Consider the following 15,998-nt stretch of genomic DNA (forward strand, 5'->3'; position numbering starts at 1 on the left):
AATAACTAAAACTGTATACTCCAACACCCCCTCAAACTGAAAATGGTGAAAAGTATTTCCAGTTTGAAGTGGGAAGTATTAGATCATACAAGACGATGTGAACTGAGATCTACCAATCAATGTTGCTCTAACATGCCAACTCGAGATGTCGAAGATGCGCTACTCAAGCATGGAAAGACTTGGCGACATGGACAGGAACCATGTTTATTGTTGAACAACAGGCTGCCCAAAGCCAACATTACAAAAATTGCCTCAACTGTCAATACTCAATACCATGAATGAGAAAGCATCATGTAACTCAACCTCAACTAATACCATCATCACCAAATGCCCGTGTCCAAACAACCCATAAACAACGACCAAAGCAAGCACAATGTAATTAATCCTCCAAACAAAACCAAAAAATATCAATGCGCAACCACATGATAAATCAACAACCGACAACCACCAATCAAGCCACTATGGGCATTAAGCCACTATCGGCGAAGAAAAGCCTTTACGAGCATAAAAGAGACCTCTATAGGTCACAAAACAAAGAAAATAACCACTATGGGTTGGAGGTTAAAGTCATAAGACTATCAAATGAGGTTAAAGTCATAAGACTATCAAAGATAACTAAGGATCACAATAAAAAGACCTTTAATGGGTCATAAGAAAGCCTCTAATGGACATAACAAGGCCTCTATGGGCACAACAAAGCCACTAATGGGCATAACAAAGCCTCAATGGGCACAACAAAGAAAATGATCACACAAAGGGATCACAAAAAAAAAATTCTAAATATCAATTCAAACAAATGAAATTGATCATCAAAACGAGAAAGAATAATGTGAGAAGAAAAGATCAAAAGAAATGGAGAAGAGATTGTGGAAGAGAAAGAAAATGAGGGAGGAATAGAAAAAGAAATGTGAAAGAATTTCAAATGAAGAAGAGAGAGACAAATATACTGAACACTATTACCAAAGTGTTCCAAATCAACACTCCAACTTAAATTTAAGAAGTAACACCCAATATCCAAGCTCCACCTATTTACCCAATTTTCACCTAAAAGAAAAATATCAACATTATGAAAAGTTATTTCACCCCAATAATCTGAGCGTCACTTGGTTTCCAGAATAACACACTTGCATTCCTAAAAAAAAAGCTCTAAGTTTGACTTCGATACAAATGCAAGTATGATGAGGCAAGCTGAGCAATTCCATGTTCAAAGTTGATTATACTCACCTTTGGTGGAAACTGTACGTAGAGATTGGGACAATTTTACATGTTTTTTTTTCTCAATCGTGGTCCAAATAAATGACTTACACAAGTGATGTCAAGTTATCCATTTAATATTAATTGAAAAGTTTTGGGTGCATCGAGTTTACAATAATATATTGTGAACTCAAAACGGACTAATGATACAAAAACTGACTATATTATCATGCAAAAACTTGTCATATAAAAAGTGATTATATCATACAAAAACTGTTTATTTTAAATAAAATTTGATTATATCATACGATATCCGATACGCAATAAGTTATTATAAAACGGGTCCATTAATTTCTTTTATAATTCATTGGTTTCATAGTGAAAACTCAATTTGTAGCCATGTAGGAAATGTAGTTAAAGTACATTGTCATGATTGATAACTTAATACTTCCTCCGTTCCATTTTAAATGAAACGTTTGCTTTTTCACGCAACCCAACGCGCTTCTTTAGTCTTTAATATCTTTAGTTGTGTAAACGTAAAAAATATAAAAAAGTTATAATTTGAAAGTATACATCGAGACGAATCTAACAAGATCCCACTTGACTATGTTTTTCTTTATATAATAGCGATAAATTGGAGTTAAAATTGATTAGTGAATAATGTCATTTCATCCAACGTTTCATTTAAAACAGAACGGAGGAAGTACAACTATCTATATAGGTGAAGATGGTTCTATGAATAATACATCAGTACCCTAACCCTAAGCCCATCAAATAAATAAACCACGAGTATAATACTTAATCCGTTTCAAATTAAATACAACACTTAATTTGGGAACGTCTTCTAAGAAAGATGAGAAAATGTTTGCTTTAACGCTAAGAGAAAGAGCGAATACCTATATGCTGTAATATATTGGTTTAGGAAGAGAGGTAAGGGTAGTACAATAGAATTAGGTTGGCTTGGAGAGCAAGCAAAAAAGCTCTATAAATACAGGGGATTAACAAGACGAAAAGGGTATCAAGAAATATGGGAGAGTTCATTTTAGTTGTTAGCTTGGCAGAGTGACCAAATCACTCGAGAACCTGGCAAATTTATCTTTATTTTATGTAATTTCCATTGAAATCAATCAAATATCATCAGCTTCTTCTTTTATTTACTGCCCACATTCACAGTTCGTTACATATGCCAAAAAGGAAAAGTTACATTTGAAAGAAAGATTGATTGAAATCCCAAGGGGCAGAACTTGAGTGGAGAAAGAAAGATCGATATATGCCTGCAAAACAAATACAGTAAAAAGAAAGGTCTGAGCTAATAACCACATTAATCATTAATGATTAACCTTAGAACACATACAACTTAGCATGCAATATAAACTCAGCACCAGAATATTATGTACACAGACATTATATCTAATATTAGTTAAGATCATGGATTCACGGTTGATTCAATTTATCTCATCTTGTTTTCCTAATAGGGAATAGAATGGGACTTGTAACTCTAGTTTGTACAGGGCCACAGGGGTAGTTACTGCTCAAAATATATCCCTTCTGGCACCATGAAATCAACAACTGAAACAGCAAAGCAGGAGCACACTACTGTAGTAGGGGAAAAAATCACCCGGGTGATTGAGTATGCTGCCAATAAATTACTACCCCTTATTATAGTATGCGCTTCCGGAGGGGCCCGCATGCAAGAAGGAAGCTTGAGCTTAATGCAAATGGCTAAAATCTCGTCTGTTTTTTAACACAATATCACCTATGGAACATTTTGTATGCCGTAATAAATTACAGTAAACGTAATGAACTTTAGTATAATTTTGTAAGAAAAATTTCATCCTAGTGTCCTGGGAACAAGAAGTTTACAAATACCATAACTTTACAACTCAGAGTTGAATCAACCCAACGATCACTCATTGCTTGAGATTATGCTAGAAATGAAATATAGATCATAAAACTATTTGTAGTCTAGTACTACATAAATGCATAATATCCATTTCTCAAATTGTAGGACAAAGAACTCAGCAACAAAATCATTATGACTATGTTCTGTCCGTACTTCCTTTCACTAGAGCCAGACGACTTACCATTCAAATTCCACATCTGTAAAGTCTTTACCTCGTGAAGATTTGCAAAGCATATCCAGCATAATTGCAGAAGGTAAAATCCTGCAGACAACAACTTCACCCATGAATATCTTATGGATGGGCTTGTGCAAGCTCAGGTTTGTGAGTCAATTTCATGGTTGAGGTGAACAAAAGCACATTCTATTGCAGGTAAGGGTTCGGAATTCTCTTTCAAAGAGTCCCTTATTCACATGCTTCTTGCAGTGACAGGCTCGGGAAAGGGGGGGGGGGGGGGTGCAAGCCGTGCAACTAGTATTGATTTTGTGAAATTCATGTAATACAAATCCAGAAAACAACAGCAAAAAAGTCTGAAATGCAGACGCAACATATCCGCTACAACAACTATTACTAGAAAAAAGTCTGAAATGCAGACGCAAGTATGCAGCATATATGCTAACACAACCATCACTAAAAAAATAAAATGAAAAAACCTTGACTATTATCGCTCCTCTTTAGCTACTAGACCACATTTTGCTTTCATATTAGATGCTACAACAAAAACAACATGATTATCCAAAATCCCTGTTAAATTGCTAGCTAAAATTTGAGCAAAACTATTGTAACAAACCACCACAAATGGTGGTTGTCAAGCTCAATTGAGCAAACTTCCCCACCAAGCAGAACATTTCTAAGTTCATGACCAACCAATTAATCGTGCAGATACTAATAGATACAATAGCAACCATATAATACTGTACAACTGTACAATTTTCAAAAGAGGCAAAACAACAGGAGGGTTGGGTTTGAACAAGCTACATAAACACGTAGTAGAACAGAAATCCCCAAAATTTGCAGAATCTAAATAAAGGAGTTAACAATAACAAAGGCATAAGATGAGTGCAGGGACTACAAAATTACCTGATAAAGCTGTAAGTCCCATGATATTCCCAAAAAAGCAGCAGAAGGAAATTCAGAATTCTGAGGGGTAAAATCACAGTCCTTCCCTGTTTTCTCTATTATGCTCTGACAAGAGGGTCGCCAAAGAGCCATCGACACCCAACATCGCGATCAATGGAGCTCAATTCTATGCCTGAAAGCAGGCACAGAACATCTAAAAGCTCTCATGCACTCAAGCCAGCCCAATCCTTAAAAGCAATCAGGGTTTCCATCTTCTTGAAGTTCTTCCTCCTCAGCTTTGATACCTTAAGTTTCTTATGTGTCTCCATAAATGCTTGCTTGTATCTCCACTTATCAACAAAAATCTTTGATTCCCGAGATTTATCCACTACTTGCATCACAGCATCAAAAAAACCTCCTTTCACCAGTGCATAAAGAAATGCATCAATTAAGCTGTGATTTAACTTGAATCCTATGGAGTCATCATTCGAGACTCGCCTTTTAACCTCATTCCACAGCATCAAAACATTGAAGTATTTCCCTGCAGAGACATAACCATTGATCAATGACAAATATGTCTGCTCGTTAGGTCTAAATTGAAGAAAGACCATCCTCCTAAATGTTCTACTAGCATCTTCGAGCCGACCAGCCTTACAGAAAGCATGTATAATAGAATTCCAGTCATGTGTCCCCACTTCAATGCGAGGGTCTTCAACAACCTCATCCAAGAACGCCGCCATCAGTTCAGGACGGTTATTTTCTGTCAAACCAGTCATTATGGTAAGATAACTTCCTGTCAATTCCAATATTCTTGCATCCCTCATGTCCCTATACAAGGAGAAAGCAGACTGGAAATCCTGGCTTGTCATTGATGCTTCTATAAGGGAATCATAACAACTAACATCCAATTGAAGGCCATAACTATTAATCTCCGCTACCATTTGCGCAGCATCAGCTGTCCGATACTCTTTGCAATAGGCTTTCAAGATTGACAAATACACCCCAAGTCCAACAGATGCTCCTTGAGCTTTCATCTCATCTAGTATACTATGTGCCTTATCTAACATCCCAAGTTTAACACAAGCATTAACTATGCCAAACCCTGTAGACCTTTCCCCTACGACATCTTCAGGTTCCAACAACTGACTTTCAACAATCAATGCTGCTAAATCCTTGATGTTCTTATGTTCTAGAAACCCTTTCACAACTTCACAGTAAGTTTCTTCACTGAACTTCAAATGATCATGTCCATCATCTCCTTCTTTCAAGCTCCTCAAAATCGTTTCATAGACCAACTCTACACTCCCTGCCTTAACATAACCACGTATCAAATTACTCGAAAACGCCATTGTATCTGTAAAACCAAACCTACCCATCAAATTCTCTAACTCAACTATCCTCCCTTGAAGACCCTTCAATGCATACAAATAAGCAAGCAACCCAAAACTGGCTTCATCCGGCCTAACCCCTAATAGTGACATCAACTCAACCACCCTCTCGGCATCCTTAACCGATTCAAGATCAAAACAACAACCCTCTAAAGCAGCATTACAAGCACTCAAATCAGGTTTCATAAACTCCAACTTCTCATCAAGAACAACCCTACAATTCTCATGAAAAACACCCAAAAAAGCTACAAAACTACCACTCTTCCTACTAATCTCAACAAGCACAGGACCCCAAACATAAAAAGGCACAAAATACCTATTCTTAAACATACATTTAACTAGAGCGAAAGCAGGGGCAGGCATATTAGCCGCACCCATAGACTTCAATACCTCCTTAACAGTATCGAATTCCAACAAATTAGGATTCTTCTCTACCAATAAAACAACAGAAGCAAAAGCCCTCTTGAGATTATGCACATCAGAGAGAGAAGACAAGTGGGTAATGAGAGAGTTAGTGAGAGATTTAGTGGGGAAACATGAAGAGTTGGTGAGAGATTTGAATGATTTCCAAGCTTCATCAGTGTTAGAGGAGGAGAGAGAATGGAGAAGAGTGGTTTGAAGGGTGGTTGTTTGTTCAGATTGTAAGGGCGTGTTTGGGGAAGTGGGTGAAAGAGGAGGAGGTGATGAAGGTGGTGGTGGTTGTTGTTGTTGGGGTTTGAGAGAGAAGAGAGAAGGTTGGAGGAAAGAGTAGAGAGATGGGGTTTGTTCTGCGGCGGCGGCGGTGGCGGTGGTGGCGGTGGTGGTGGAGAAGGGTTGTGAAAGTGGTGGTTGGAGGAGAGAGAAAGTGATTCTTCGCCACATACTACGCTAGTGTGCCCACTCAATTTTAGGGGGTGTTTGGTTTATTTTGGTTTGTCTTCTTTTTGTTTAATGGTCGCCGTTTTAGTTGCGTAGCTTTTTTAGGATATTTAAAAATCAAAGCATTATATTAACAATTAGCTGGAATAGCTCAGTTGGTTAGAGCGTGTGGCTGTTAACCACAAGGTCGGAGGTTCGACCCCTCCTTCTAGCGAGCGTTTATATTTTTTTTCGGCTATATGCAGCCCTTAGTGTCGCATATAAGACATAAATATACTACTTAAAATGGAAATAAGTTGTGAATTTATTGAAATTTTTTGCATCAACCGATATAATAAATGATCAATTAATGCTTCTAGCTATTTATATACAACCCTTAGGGCTGCATATAACTTTTCCCTTAAATATATGACTATATCCCTCAAAAAAAAAAATGACTATATCAATCCTTAAGTTTAATAAACAAAGAAAAAAACTATTTCCAAGGAGCAAATAAATGATTGTCTTATGATTTTTTTAGTAAATCAAGGAGAATTAAGGAATTAAAAAATAAAAACACGAACAATATACTACTTAAAATGGAAATAAGTTGTGAATTTATTGAATTTTTTTGCATCAACCGATATAATAAATGATCAATTAATGCTTCTAGCTATTTATATACAACTCTTAGGGCTGCATATATCTTTTCCCTTAAATATATGACTATATCCCTCAAAAAAAAAAAATATGACTATATCAATCCTTAAGTTTAATAAACAAAGAAAAAAACTATTTTCAAGGAGCAAATAAATGATTTTCTTATGATTTTTTTAGTAAATCAGGGAGAATTAAGGAATTAAAAAATAAAAAAACGAACAATATACTACTTATAATGAAAATAAGTTGTGAATTTATTGAAAATTTTTGCATCAACCGATAATAATATCAATAAGCTTAATTTCTAGTTTTTATATACAACCCTTAGGGCTGCATATAACTTTTCCCTTAAATATATGACTATATCCCTCAAAAAAAAAATATGACTATATCAATCCTTAAGTTTAATAAACAAAGAAAAAAACTATTTCCAAGAAGCAAATAAATGATTGTCTTATGATTTTTTTAGTAAATCAAGGAGAATTAAGGAATTAAAAAATAAAAACACGAACAATATACTAGCTACTTAAAATGGAAATAAGTTGTGAATTTATTGAAATTTTTTGCATCAACCGATATAATAAATGATCAATTAATGCTTCTAGCTTTTTATATACAACCCTTAGGGCTGCATATAACTTTTCACTTAAATATATGACTATATCCCTCAAAAAAAAAAATGACTATATCAATCCTTAAGTTTAATAAACAAAGAAAAAAATTATTTCCAAAGAGCAAATAAATGATTGTCTTATGATTTTTTTAGTAAATCAAGGAAAATTAAGGAATTAAAAAATAAAAACACGAACAATATACTACTTATAATGGAAATAAGTTGTGAATTTATTGAAAATTTTTGCATCAACCGATATAATAAATGATCAATTAATGCTTCTAGCTTTTTATATACAACCCTTAGGGCTGCATATAACTTTTCACTTAAATATATGATTATATCCCTAAAAAAAATGACTATATCAATCCTTAAGTTTAATAAACAAAGAAAAAAACTATTTCCAAGGAGCAAATAAATGATTGTCTTATGATTTTTTTAGTAAATCAAGGAAAATTAAGGAATTAAAAAATAAAAACACGAACAATATTGTAAGACACCCAAAATAAAACACGAGTACTATATTATAGGAGGGACTAAATATTTTTCTTTCTATTTCATCTCATGCTCTCTCTTTTTTCATCTTCAACGATGCCATTTCAAGAATCCAAGAATCCGGAAAAAAACAAATTCTTTTAAAGTTTTACCTCGATCTAAACCCGATTTGTATCAATGCATCATTATTGCTTAATATATCCACTTTCATCCCCCTTCATGCTGCATAATATGTTGGCACTTTCCTTTAGAGTACTTAACACCATGTAACCCACATATAATACAATAAAGAAAAATAGAAAATACATTGTATAAGATTTGACCCATGATCGCAAACATATATGCTAAAGTTTTAACCAGTAAATCAAATAATACTTAATATTATCATTTTAAAGTAAAATATCAATCAATGAAAGATATAATATTGGGGCCTGGGGCCTGGGGGTATAGCTTAGGCTTAAAGTTTAGTCTATATTATGTATGATACCACATAAGAGCATTCTTATCAATGAACCCAAAAAAATGGTTCATCCTTCTCTCTGCTCCACATCATTCTCACAAACCATTTACAATTTTACTCTTAACCATGAACCCAAAAATAATGGTTCACCACTATTTCTCATTTTTTTTTCCTACCCCACCACATTTTCTCTCTCATTAAATAATTATATGAAGTTGCATTAATTAATATAAAACGACTTTACGCTAATTAATTGTAATTAACTCTTATAATTATTAATTTATAAAAACTAATTTTTATTATATAATAATTATCGAGGCGTAATTAATTATCGTAATCTAATTAATTATTTTTTGAAAATTAATTAATATTAGTTGACAAATACCAAAAAAGATGCATCCATTCAAAACATATTACATAAAAATCAAATGAAAAGAAGACATGGAGATTAAATGCAACATTAAAATAAAAAAGTAAAATCCCATTTTTTTAGTTTTCGAACCTACCGAACTTTACCCATAATCAAATCGTTTTTCAATGATAAATGAGTTTGTTGATCTTCGATTTCTGCTTTGTGCTGCAAATACGTGTTAATGTCGACAATTTGCTCGTTATGATATTCAAAACGACCTTCTTGCTCTTCGTTGTTTCTCTGAGCAAAACGATGTCGAGATCCGCCTACGTCAAACTCTGCTGGATCCATGTAAGTTTGGTAGGTTTCTTGTTCATCTTCAACTATCATGTTGTGTATGATTATGCACGCTAACATAATCTTATGAAGTATGTTCACATCCCAAGCAAGGGATAGCATCCGAATAATAGCAAATCGAGCTTGTAGCACTCCAAATGCTCGTTCCACATCTTTCCTTGCTGCTTCTTGATGTCTTGCAAAGAGTCTATCTTTATGAGATTGTGGACTCGTTATGGACTTCACAAAAGTAGCCCATTTGGGGTAGATACCATCAGTAAGGTAATATCCTTTGTTATATTGATGGTCATTTACAACGAAATTAACAGCCGGAGGAGATCTATGAAGCACGTTGAGATCGTTGCAACTTCCCGGCATTCCGAAAAAAGAATGCCAAATCCACAAGTCCCTATCAGCTACAGCTTCAAGCACAAGTGTAGCTACCCTGCCCTTCCTTGATATTACCCTCTCCATGTTGTTGGACAATTCTTCCACTCCCAATGCATACAATCAATACTACCAATCATGCCAGGAAATCCACGTTCTTCTCCAATTCGTAACAGCCTCCTCAGATCGGCTTCATTCGGTCATCTTAAGTACGCATTACTAAATTGGTTAATGACGCCGTCAATGAATCTCTGAAGTGCCAATATTCCCGTATTATCACTAATACGTATGTACTCATCGCAAGTGTCAGAAGCACACCCATAAGCTAATTGTCGTATTGCTGCGGTACACTTTTGCAGTGGCGACAAGCCAAAACGACCGGTGCAATCCCTCTTTTGTTTGAACCATTTGTCGTTCCTCACAACTTCATTCATGATACGCTCAAAAACATGCTTTTGCATACGAAATCTACGTCGAAACAACCTACTTGAGTAAACTGGATTTTCTGCAAAATAGTCATTGTATAATCTTAAATGACCTTCTTCTCGACCCCTATTAGCCCGAGGTCGAGTACATCCACCCGGTCTCATTCTAGGAGTGACCGCCGACACAAGGAATGGGAGATAAGTATGAGTGACATTGTCAATCATGTCATCTACTTCTTTGTTCTCCATATCCCTCATTTCTTCTTTTGAATCATCGGAAGAAGAAGAGGAAGTTGAATTATTGATATTAAATTTGTAGGAATTCATTTTGGATTTGTAAGATATCTGATTTTGGTAGGGGAGATTGTTGTAGAGAATTGTAGAACTCTGATCCTTTTTATATATACTAATGGAGGAGCATAAGATTTATTTTGAAGTAGGAAGTGTATCATCACATGGCTTCTCTGAAAAGGAGTAGGTAATGATGTCTTTTAGAGATAGTATCACATGAGTTTTCTGAAAAGTAGTATGGAATCATAGAGATACTTTTTAAGAGAGAGTATCACATGGGTTTTCTGAAAAGTAGTATGGGATCATAGAGGTGTCTCTTCAAATAAAGCATCACATGGGTTCTCTGAAAAGTAATATGGGATCATGCATAGAGATGTCTCTTCAGATACAACATCATATGGGTTATCTGAAAAAGAGTAATGGATTGTAGGTAATGGATAAAATACTTAAACTTTTATTACATGAGTGACATTACAACAAAAACGTAAAACATTAATACCCAAACACTCAAATTAAACTAAAACATAAAACATTAACACTCAAACATACAACATAATATAATTAATAACACTCACACCTAAAACATATTACATAGACACTAATAGCTTAAACATATTACACCGAACATAATTTCTACAATGCCCCAAAGTTGTTAAAGTATATTTGCAGATTGTTGATCATTTCATCTTCCCATGGTAGGCGATTTTCCTTAGAGATTAATGATTGGAGCATTTGCCAATTCACTTGATATTGTTGCATTTTTATGTTTTTTTCCTCTAATTCCATCTGCCTCTGCCTGCTTATCTCTTCCAGCTCGAGTTGCCTTTGCTTCCTTGCTTCATTTTGCTTAAGAAACTGTAGTTTCTCATGTTGCAAATCGATATCTAATCCCTTCCGCTCACCATAGAGTTGAAGTCTGTCACCAAACGATGAAAAAGCTTCAATAGCTTCACTAGTTTGGCTCTTGCCCTTGAGTCTAGCCTTAGCTTTCTTGTTGCCTTCTGGACGAGGCGAGTGATCATCCTGAACATCTCGCTTGTCGGGGTGGTTGGTGTGGAGCCTCCATCTTCAGACCTTGTTCTCTTTCCACTACTTCCAGAACCAACAGAATTAGACATTTGAGGCGTATTCGATGGACGTCCACGTGTTATCTTGTAACTAGGGTTACCCAATATGGAACGGTACTTATCGAACTTCCTCATCAAATCCATTCATCATAGAAGTGAAATTTACCTCCCGTGCTTTCAAATATCTTATGAGTTTCAGAGATCACATCATCATCATTTTGGTCACTCCTCTTTCTTACCTCTGCCTTGTCGTAGCATCCACACCACTTTTGCACCGCTTCAGACATTCTGAACCATTGGCCCTTCATACTGCCCATAGTGCGGAATTGAATTTCATGAGGGTTGACTTCTCTAGCTGCCTCAAATTTTTCCATCACTCTCCCCCAAAATGCACCCTTTTTCTGCTGCGTTCCAACAATGCTGTCTATACTTGTATTCATGAATGCTGAAACTAATGCTTCTTTTTCAGCTTTTCACCAAATTTTTTTCTCATTTGCAATGGGTTCTTGAGTTGGTTGAGGAGTTGGTTGAAATTGTGTTGGTTCAGACAAAAGTTGAGTGAAGGTTTGTTGCGTGCATGGAACTTCAAATTCACCACCATAATTTTGTGGGTTATGGAAACTCTCAGGGGTGGAATTATATTGGTAATTTTGTTGATGCTGGCGATAATTTTGGGGGTCATTTTGAGAATAGTTTTGAGTTGAATTTTGTGGGTAATTTGGGGGATTTTGCTGATAATTATGCGGATTTTGTGGGTAATTAGGGGGATTTTGCTGATAATTATGCGGATTTTGTGGGTAATTAGTGGATTTTGGGGTAATTATTAAGATTTTGTTGGTAATTGATGGGGTTTTTGGTTTGTATTTTGTTGTGGATTTGTTAGACGATTTCTACGTCTTCTACCAGACCAGGATTAGGTACATAATTAGGATAATTAGAATCCATAAATATGAATTTTTTTTCCTCAAAGATTGTAAGTTAAAGCAAAATAATGTGATGAAAAAAATGATAATAGGAAAAAAAAGAGAAAACTGAAATTGTGAATAAAGTATAGCAAAATTGGTGTCTATTTATAGAGAATAAAAAAAATATGAATTTTGGTATTTTTTTTTTCAAATTGTATTTTCTGAATTATTAACGTTACAAAAATTGTAACGTTAATAGTAAGAGGATTGGCCAATAAAAAAACTAAACACTTGGCGAAATTTGAGAGGACCGCATGAAAAGGGGAGGAAACTGACGTGCGTCAGTTTTTTTTTCTTCAGATTTTTGTCTTTTGTGAGCTGTTCCCACCACTAGGGAAACGACATGTGACACTTCAATTTTTTTATGTGTTTTCTTCCCTTTCCTGATCCAGCGTGGCTTTCATTGTTGTTTCATGAACCAATTAAGATTTCCGAATGGTTCAGCCTCGATTCACGTGTGAACAATTCATCAGTTCATCATTAAGAGAAAAATTAATGGTTCATCTTCATGAACCTTTTTTTTTCATTGTTAAGAGTGTTCTAAGCGACACTAAAAAATAGAAAAAGTACAACAAGAAAAAAAAGAATAACTATGTGCTTTGTCTAAACGAAAAAACGGAAAAATTAGAATAAAGTACAATATTTAAACCGAACAACAATTTTTAGAAAAAAAAATGTTAAGACGATTCTTCTACACAATTAATTTAATTTCCTATGTGCTTTTGCATGGATATAAAACTAGTCATACAATATTACAAACATATTTATAAGATATATAACCAATCCTAGCACAATATTTCACACTTCCAAACTTGTATGAATGACCAGTAGGTACTATTGTTAGTTGAACATACATTTGCATCACTAAGCTATAATTAATACTAAGAACGAAATATCCTAACTTTAAATCCATGCTTCATATGAAGGACCATAGACATAGTGGGAACATGATACTTCTCTACTGCTTCTATATGATAGTTTTGAATGATAATGGCAGCCACAATCTTCATTTGTGTGAAAGCCATCTGCTTGCCTATGCAAGACCTTGGTCCTGCACTGAACACCGAAAACTTGTATGAAGGCTCATGTTTAATCATCCTTCCTTCCAATATCCATCTTTCAGGCTTGAACTCATTGCAATCATCTCCCCATATCGATTTCATTCTTCCCATGGCATACGTGTTGAAGATAATTTCTGTATTTGAATTCACTCGATGACCGCTTGGGAGAATTTGTGGCTCAACTGGTGTCTTGGGATTGAATACTATCGAAGGATACAATCTTAATGTTTCACATAATGCAGCATGAAGATAAACTAGCTTGCTACTTATCTCTTTAAAATTTCTAAAAATCATTTCATAATTATCATCATTTTGTATCATAATCGAGTTTAATTCCTGTTTAATCTTGTGAGAAACTTTTGGGTGATTTGATATAAGGTAAAAGAACCAAGATAAAGCAGTACTAGTGGTCTCTCCTCCTGCTAGAAAAAAGTTTGTAATTGTGTCTCTCAAAAATTTATCGTTTGTGTTTTTATCCTCATTATCCATGAAAAATGTAAGTAAATCATAACTCACCTCAAAGTCTTGATCCTTATTATTTGTCTTTGAAGGAATTGAAGCTCCTTTAGCCTTTGCTTCTCTCTTCCTATCTATGCACTTGTAAATGAAATTATCAAGAATTTTCCAACCTTGTCTAAACTTCTTCTCTTCTCCTACATTTAACCACCTTTGTAATTTCCATATCCATGTTGGTACTGCATGACGAATGAAAGCACCATGCGCCATATCAGCCACAGCCTTTAAGAGTGGGAAATCGGGCGAATCGACTGAAAGAGATGTCGGATCATGGTCCATCATTATGGTACACATAGTATCATAACTAAACCTTAAAAAAAGATCTTGCAAATCAATCACAATGTTGTGTTTAGAGACATGTTCAAGGACTGGGATTAGACCATTCTTGACCTTTTTCCAAGTTACATCGACCAAAGATTGATGGAATTTGGGATGATTAAAGAAAGAATGAGCTACATTACGATGGTAAAGCCATAGAGTAGAATCAGTAGTGAGGATTCCATCTCCAAGAGGTTCAAGGATTTCATATAACTTGGGACCTTTGACATAGTTTTCGAAACGCTTGCTCAAAACATGGTGAATGTTGGTTGGATCAATGGTTAATAGTAAGTTCATGTTGGAAAACCAAGGTCCCTTAAAATGGAAAGTTAAGTTAGATCTTTCCATAAGTTCAATAAGAAACTCATGGATTCTGTAGGCATTTTTTAAGAGTGCTGGAAGCATGCCAAGCAGAGGCCAGTTTGTTGGAATCCCATTTTTGTTACGAAACAAATAGCAAAATAGAACAAAGAAAATGAGCACGGTAATGATCACCATAATATTGATGTATTTGGCTTTGAAAGTGTGCTTCGTGTTTTTTTTTGGGTATGTTTCCCTTATATAGAAGATTGTTTACATAGCGCCCTATTCTTCGTCTCCTATAGGTGAGTCCGGATTCTCGAGAGTTTTAGTGAAACTCTACAAGGTAGAGTTGTATTTGAGTCATATATTTTAATATTAAGAGCTCATATTGGTGGAAGGGAAAAATTTAGGGGTGAATTTTGATGAGATAAAATAGAGAGATTTTGAAAAGAGAATATACGAGCCATTAATTTTTTATTCAATTGTTGATATTGCTCAAACTCTACCTTGTAGAGTTATTTTACAACTCTAGAGGGTCCAAACACCCTACAAATATGTATGTTTATTTTCATTCCCCTTAATGCTAAGTTAATTAATAACCACATATATAGTTTTCATGTAATTAATAGCAATAGTGTTGTATATGTGACTGAAAAATGTTAGTTGAACATTGCACTCATATATCTAAATTTTGGCAGCAAAACATTATATTCTTTATTTAGATTATATATAGAGAACGTATTGTGTCGGACTCGTCCGACCATAATCTTGGTCGGACGACTTTCAAGTGGTTCCAATTTTTTTTCAGTTAGTCTTAATTTTCTTTCAGGAAGTCTTCATTTTTTTTCAGGTAGTCTTCATTTTGTTTTCAGTTAGTCTTCTTTGTTTTTCAGTTGGTTTTTGTGCTTCAGTTAGACTTACTTGGGTTTCAGTTGGTCTTTATTCTTTTTCAGGTAGTCTTCATTTTTTTTCAGGTAGTCTTCATTTTGTTTCAGTTAGTCTTTTTTTTTTCAGTTAGTCTTCTTTTTTTCCAGTTGGTTTTTGTGCTTCAGTTAGACTTACTTGGGTTTCAGTTGGTTTTTATTCTTTTTCAGGTAGTCTTCATTTTTTTCAGGTAGTCTTCATTTTGTTTCAGTTAGTCCAACTGAAAGAAAACAAAGTCCAACTGAAAGAAAACAAAGTCCAACTGAAACAAAACAAAGTCCAACTGAAAAACAAAACACTAACCTCTTCTTTGCTGTTGTCACCTGTGAGTGTTCAATCACTCATGCTAATTGCCAGCAATACCTTTTTTTTTTAAATAGAAAAAGATGGAACAACCGAGTCTTATAACAGCAAGGGTTGTTTTCCTTTGTGGAGTTACTCTACAA

At 34.9% G+C, this 15,998-nt stretch overlaps 4 protein-coding genes and 1 non-coding gene across 6 annotated transcripts; 1 reads left to right on the forward strand and 4 right to left on the reverse strand.

The window, feature by feature from the left end:
• Positions 1-2,311: 2,311 nt before the first annotated feature.
• LOC104895788 (pentatricopeptide repeat-containing protein At1g69290) lies at positions 2,312-6,452 on the reverse strand. Of its 2 annotated transcripts, XM_010682390.3 has the most exons (3): positions 4,176-6,452; positions 3,279-3,359; positions 2,312-2,468 (listed from the first exon to the last, which is right to left on the reverse strand). In XM_010682390.3, exon 1 carries the CDS (start codon positions 6,401-6,403, stop codon positions 4,379-4,381), a length of 2,025 nt encoding a protein of 674 aa, XP_010680692.1. In that variant the 5' UTR covers positions 6,404-6,452; the 3' UTR covers positions 2,312-2,468; positions 3,279-3,359; positions 4,176-4,378. The 2 variants fall into 2 exon arrangements, with proteins under 2 accessions (XP_010680692.1, XP_048501852.1); XM_048645895.2 differs by lacking the exon at positions 2,312-2,468 and having other exon boundaries at positions 2,886-3,359.
• An 88-nt stretch (positions 6,453-6,540) lies between these two features.
• Positions 6,541-6,614, forward strand: TRNAN-GUU (transfer RNA asparagine (anticodon GUU)). Its single transcript has one exon. It is a non-coding gene; the product is annotated as a tRNA-Asn (tRNA).
• A 2,495-nt stretch (positions 6,615-9,109) lies between these two features.
• Positions 9,110-9,769, reverse strand: LOC104895909 (uncharacterized). The gene has a single exon (XM_048647185.1). It carries the CDS (start codon positions 9,767-9,769, stop codon positions 9,110-9,112), a length of 660 nt encoding a protein of 219 aa, XP_048503142.1.
• Positions 9,770-9,882: 113 nt separating this feature from the next.
• Positions 9,883-10,434, reverse strand: LOC125498876 (uncharacterized). The gene has a single exon (XM_048647184.2). The coding sequence runs from the start codon at positions 10,432-10,434 to the stop codon at positions 9,883-9,885; it is 552 nt and encodes a 183-aa protein (XP_048503141.2).
• A 2,809-nt stretch (positions 10,435-13,243) lies between these two features.
• Positions 13,244-14,851, reverse strand: LOC104895789 (alkane hydroxylase MAH1). The gene has a single exon (XM_057395874.1). It carries the CDS (start codon positions 14,821-14,823, stop codon positions 13,312-13,314), a length of 1,512 nt encoding a protein of 503 aa, XP_057251857.1. The 5' UTR covers positions 14,824-14,851; the 3' UTR covers positions 13,244-13,311.
• Between the last annotated feature and the right edge of the window lie 1,147 nt (positions 14,852-15,998).

Source organism: Beta vulgaris, chromosome 6 (assembly GCF_026745355.1).
Source record: "Beta vulgaris subsp. vulgaris cultivar EL10 chromosome 6, EL10.2, whole genome shotgun sequence".
Taxonomy (NCBI): Eukaryota; Viridiplantae; Streptophyta; class Magnoliopsida; order Caryophyllales; family Amaranthaceae; genus Beta; species Beta vulgaris.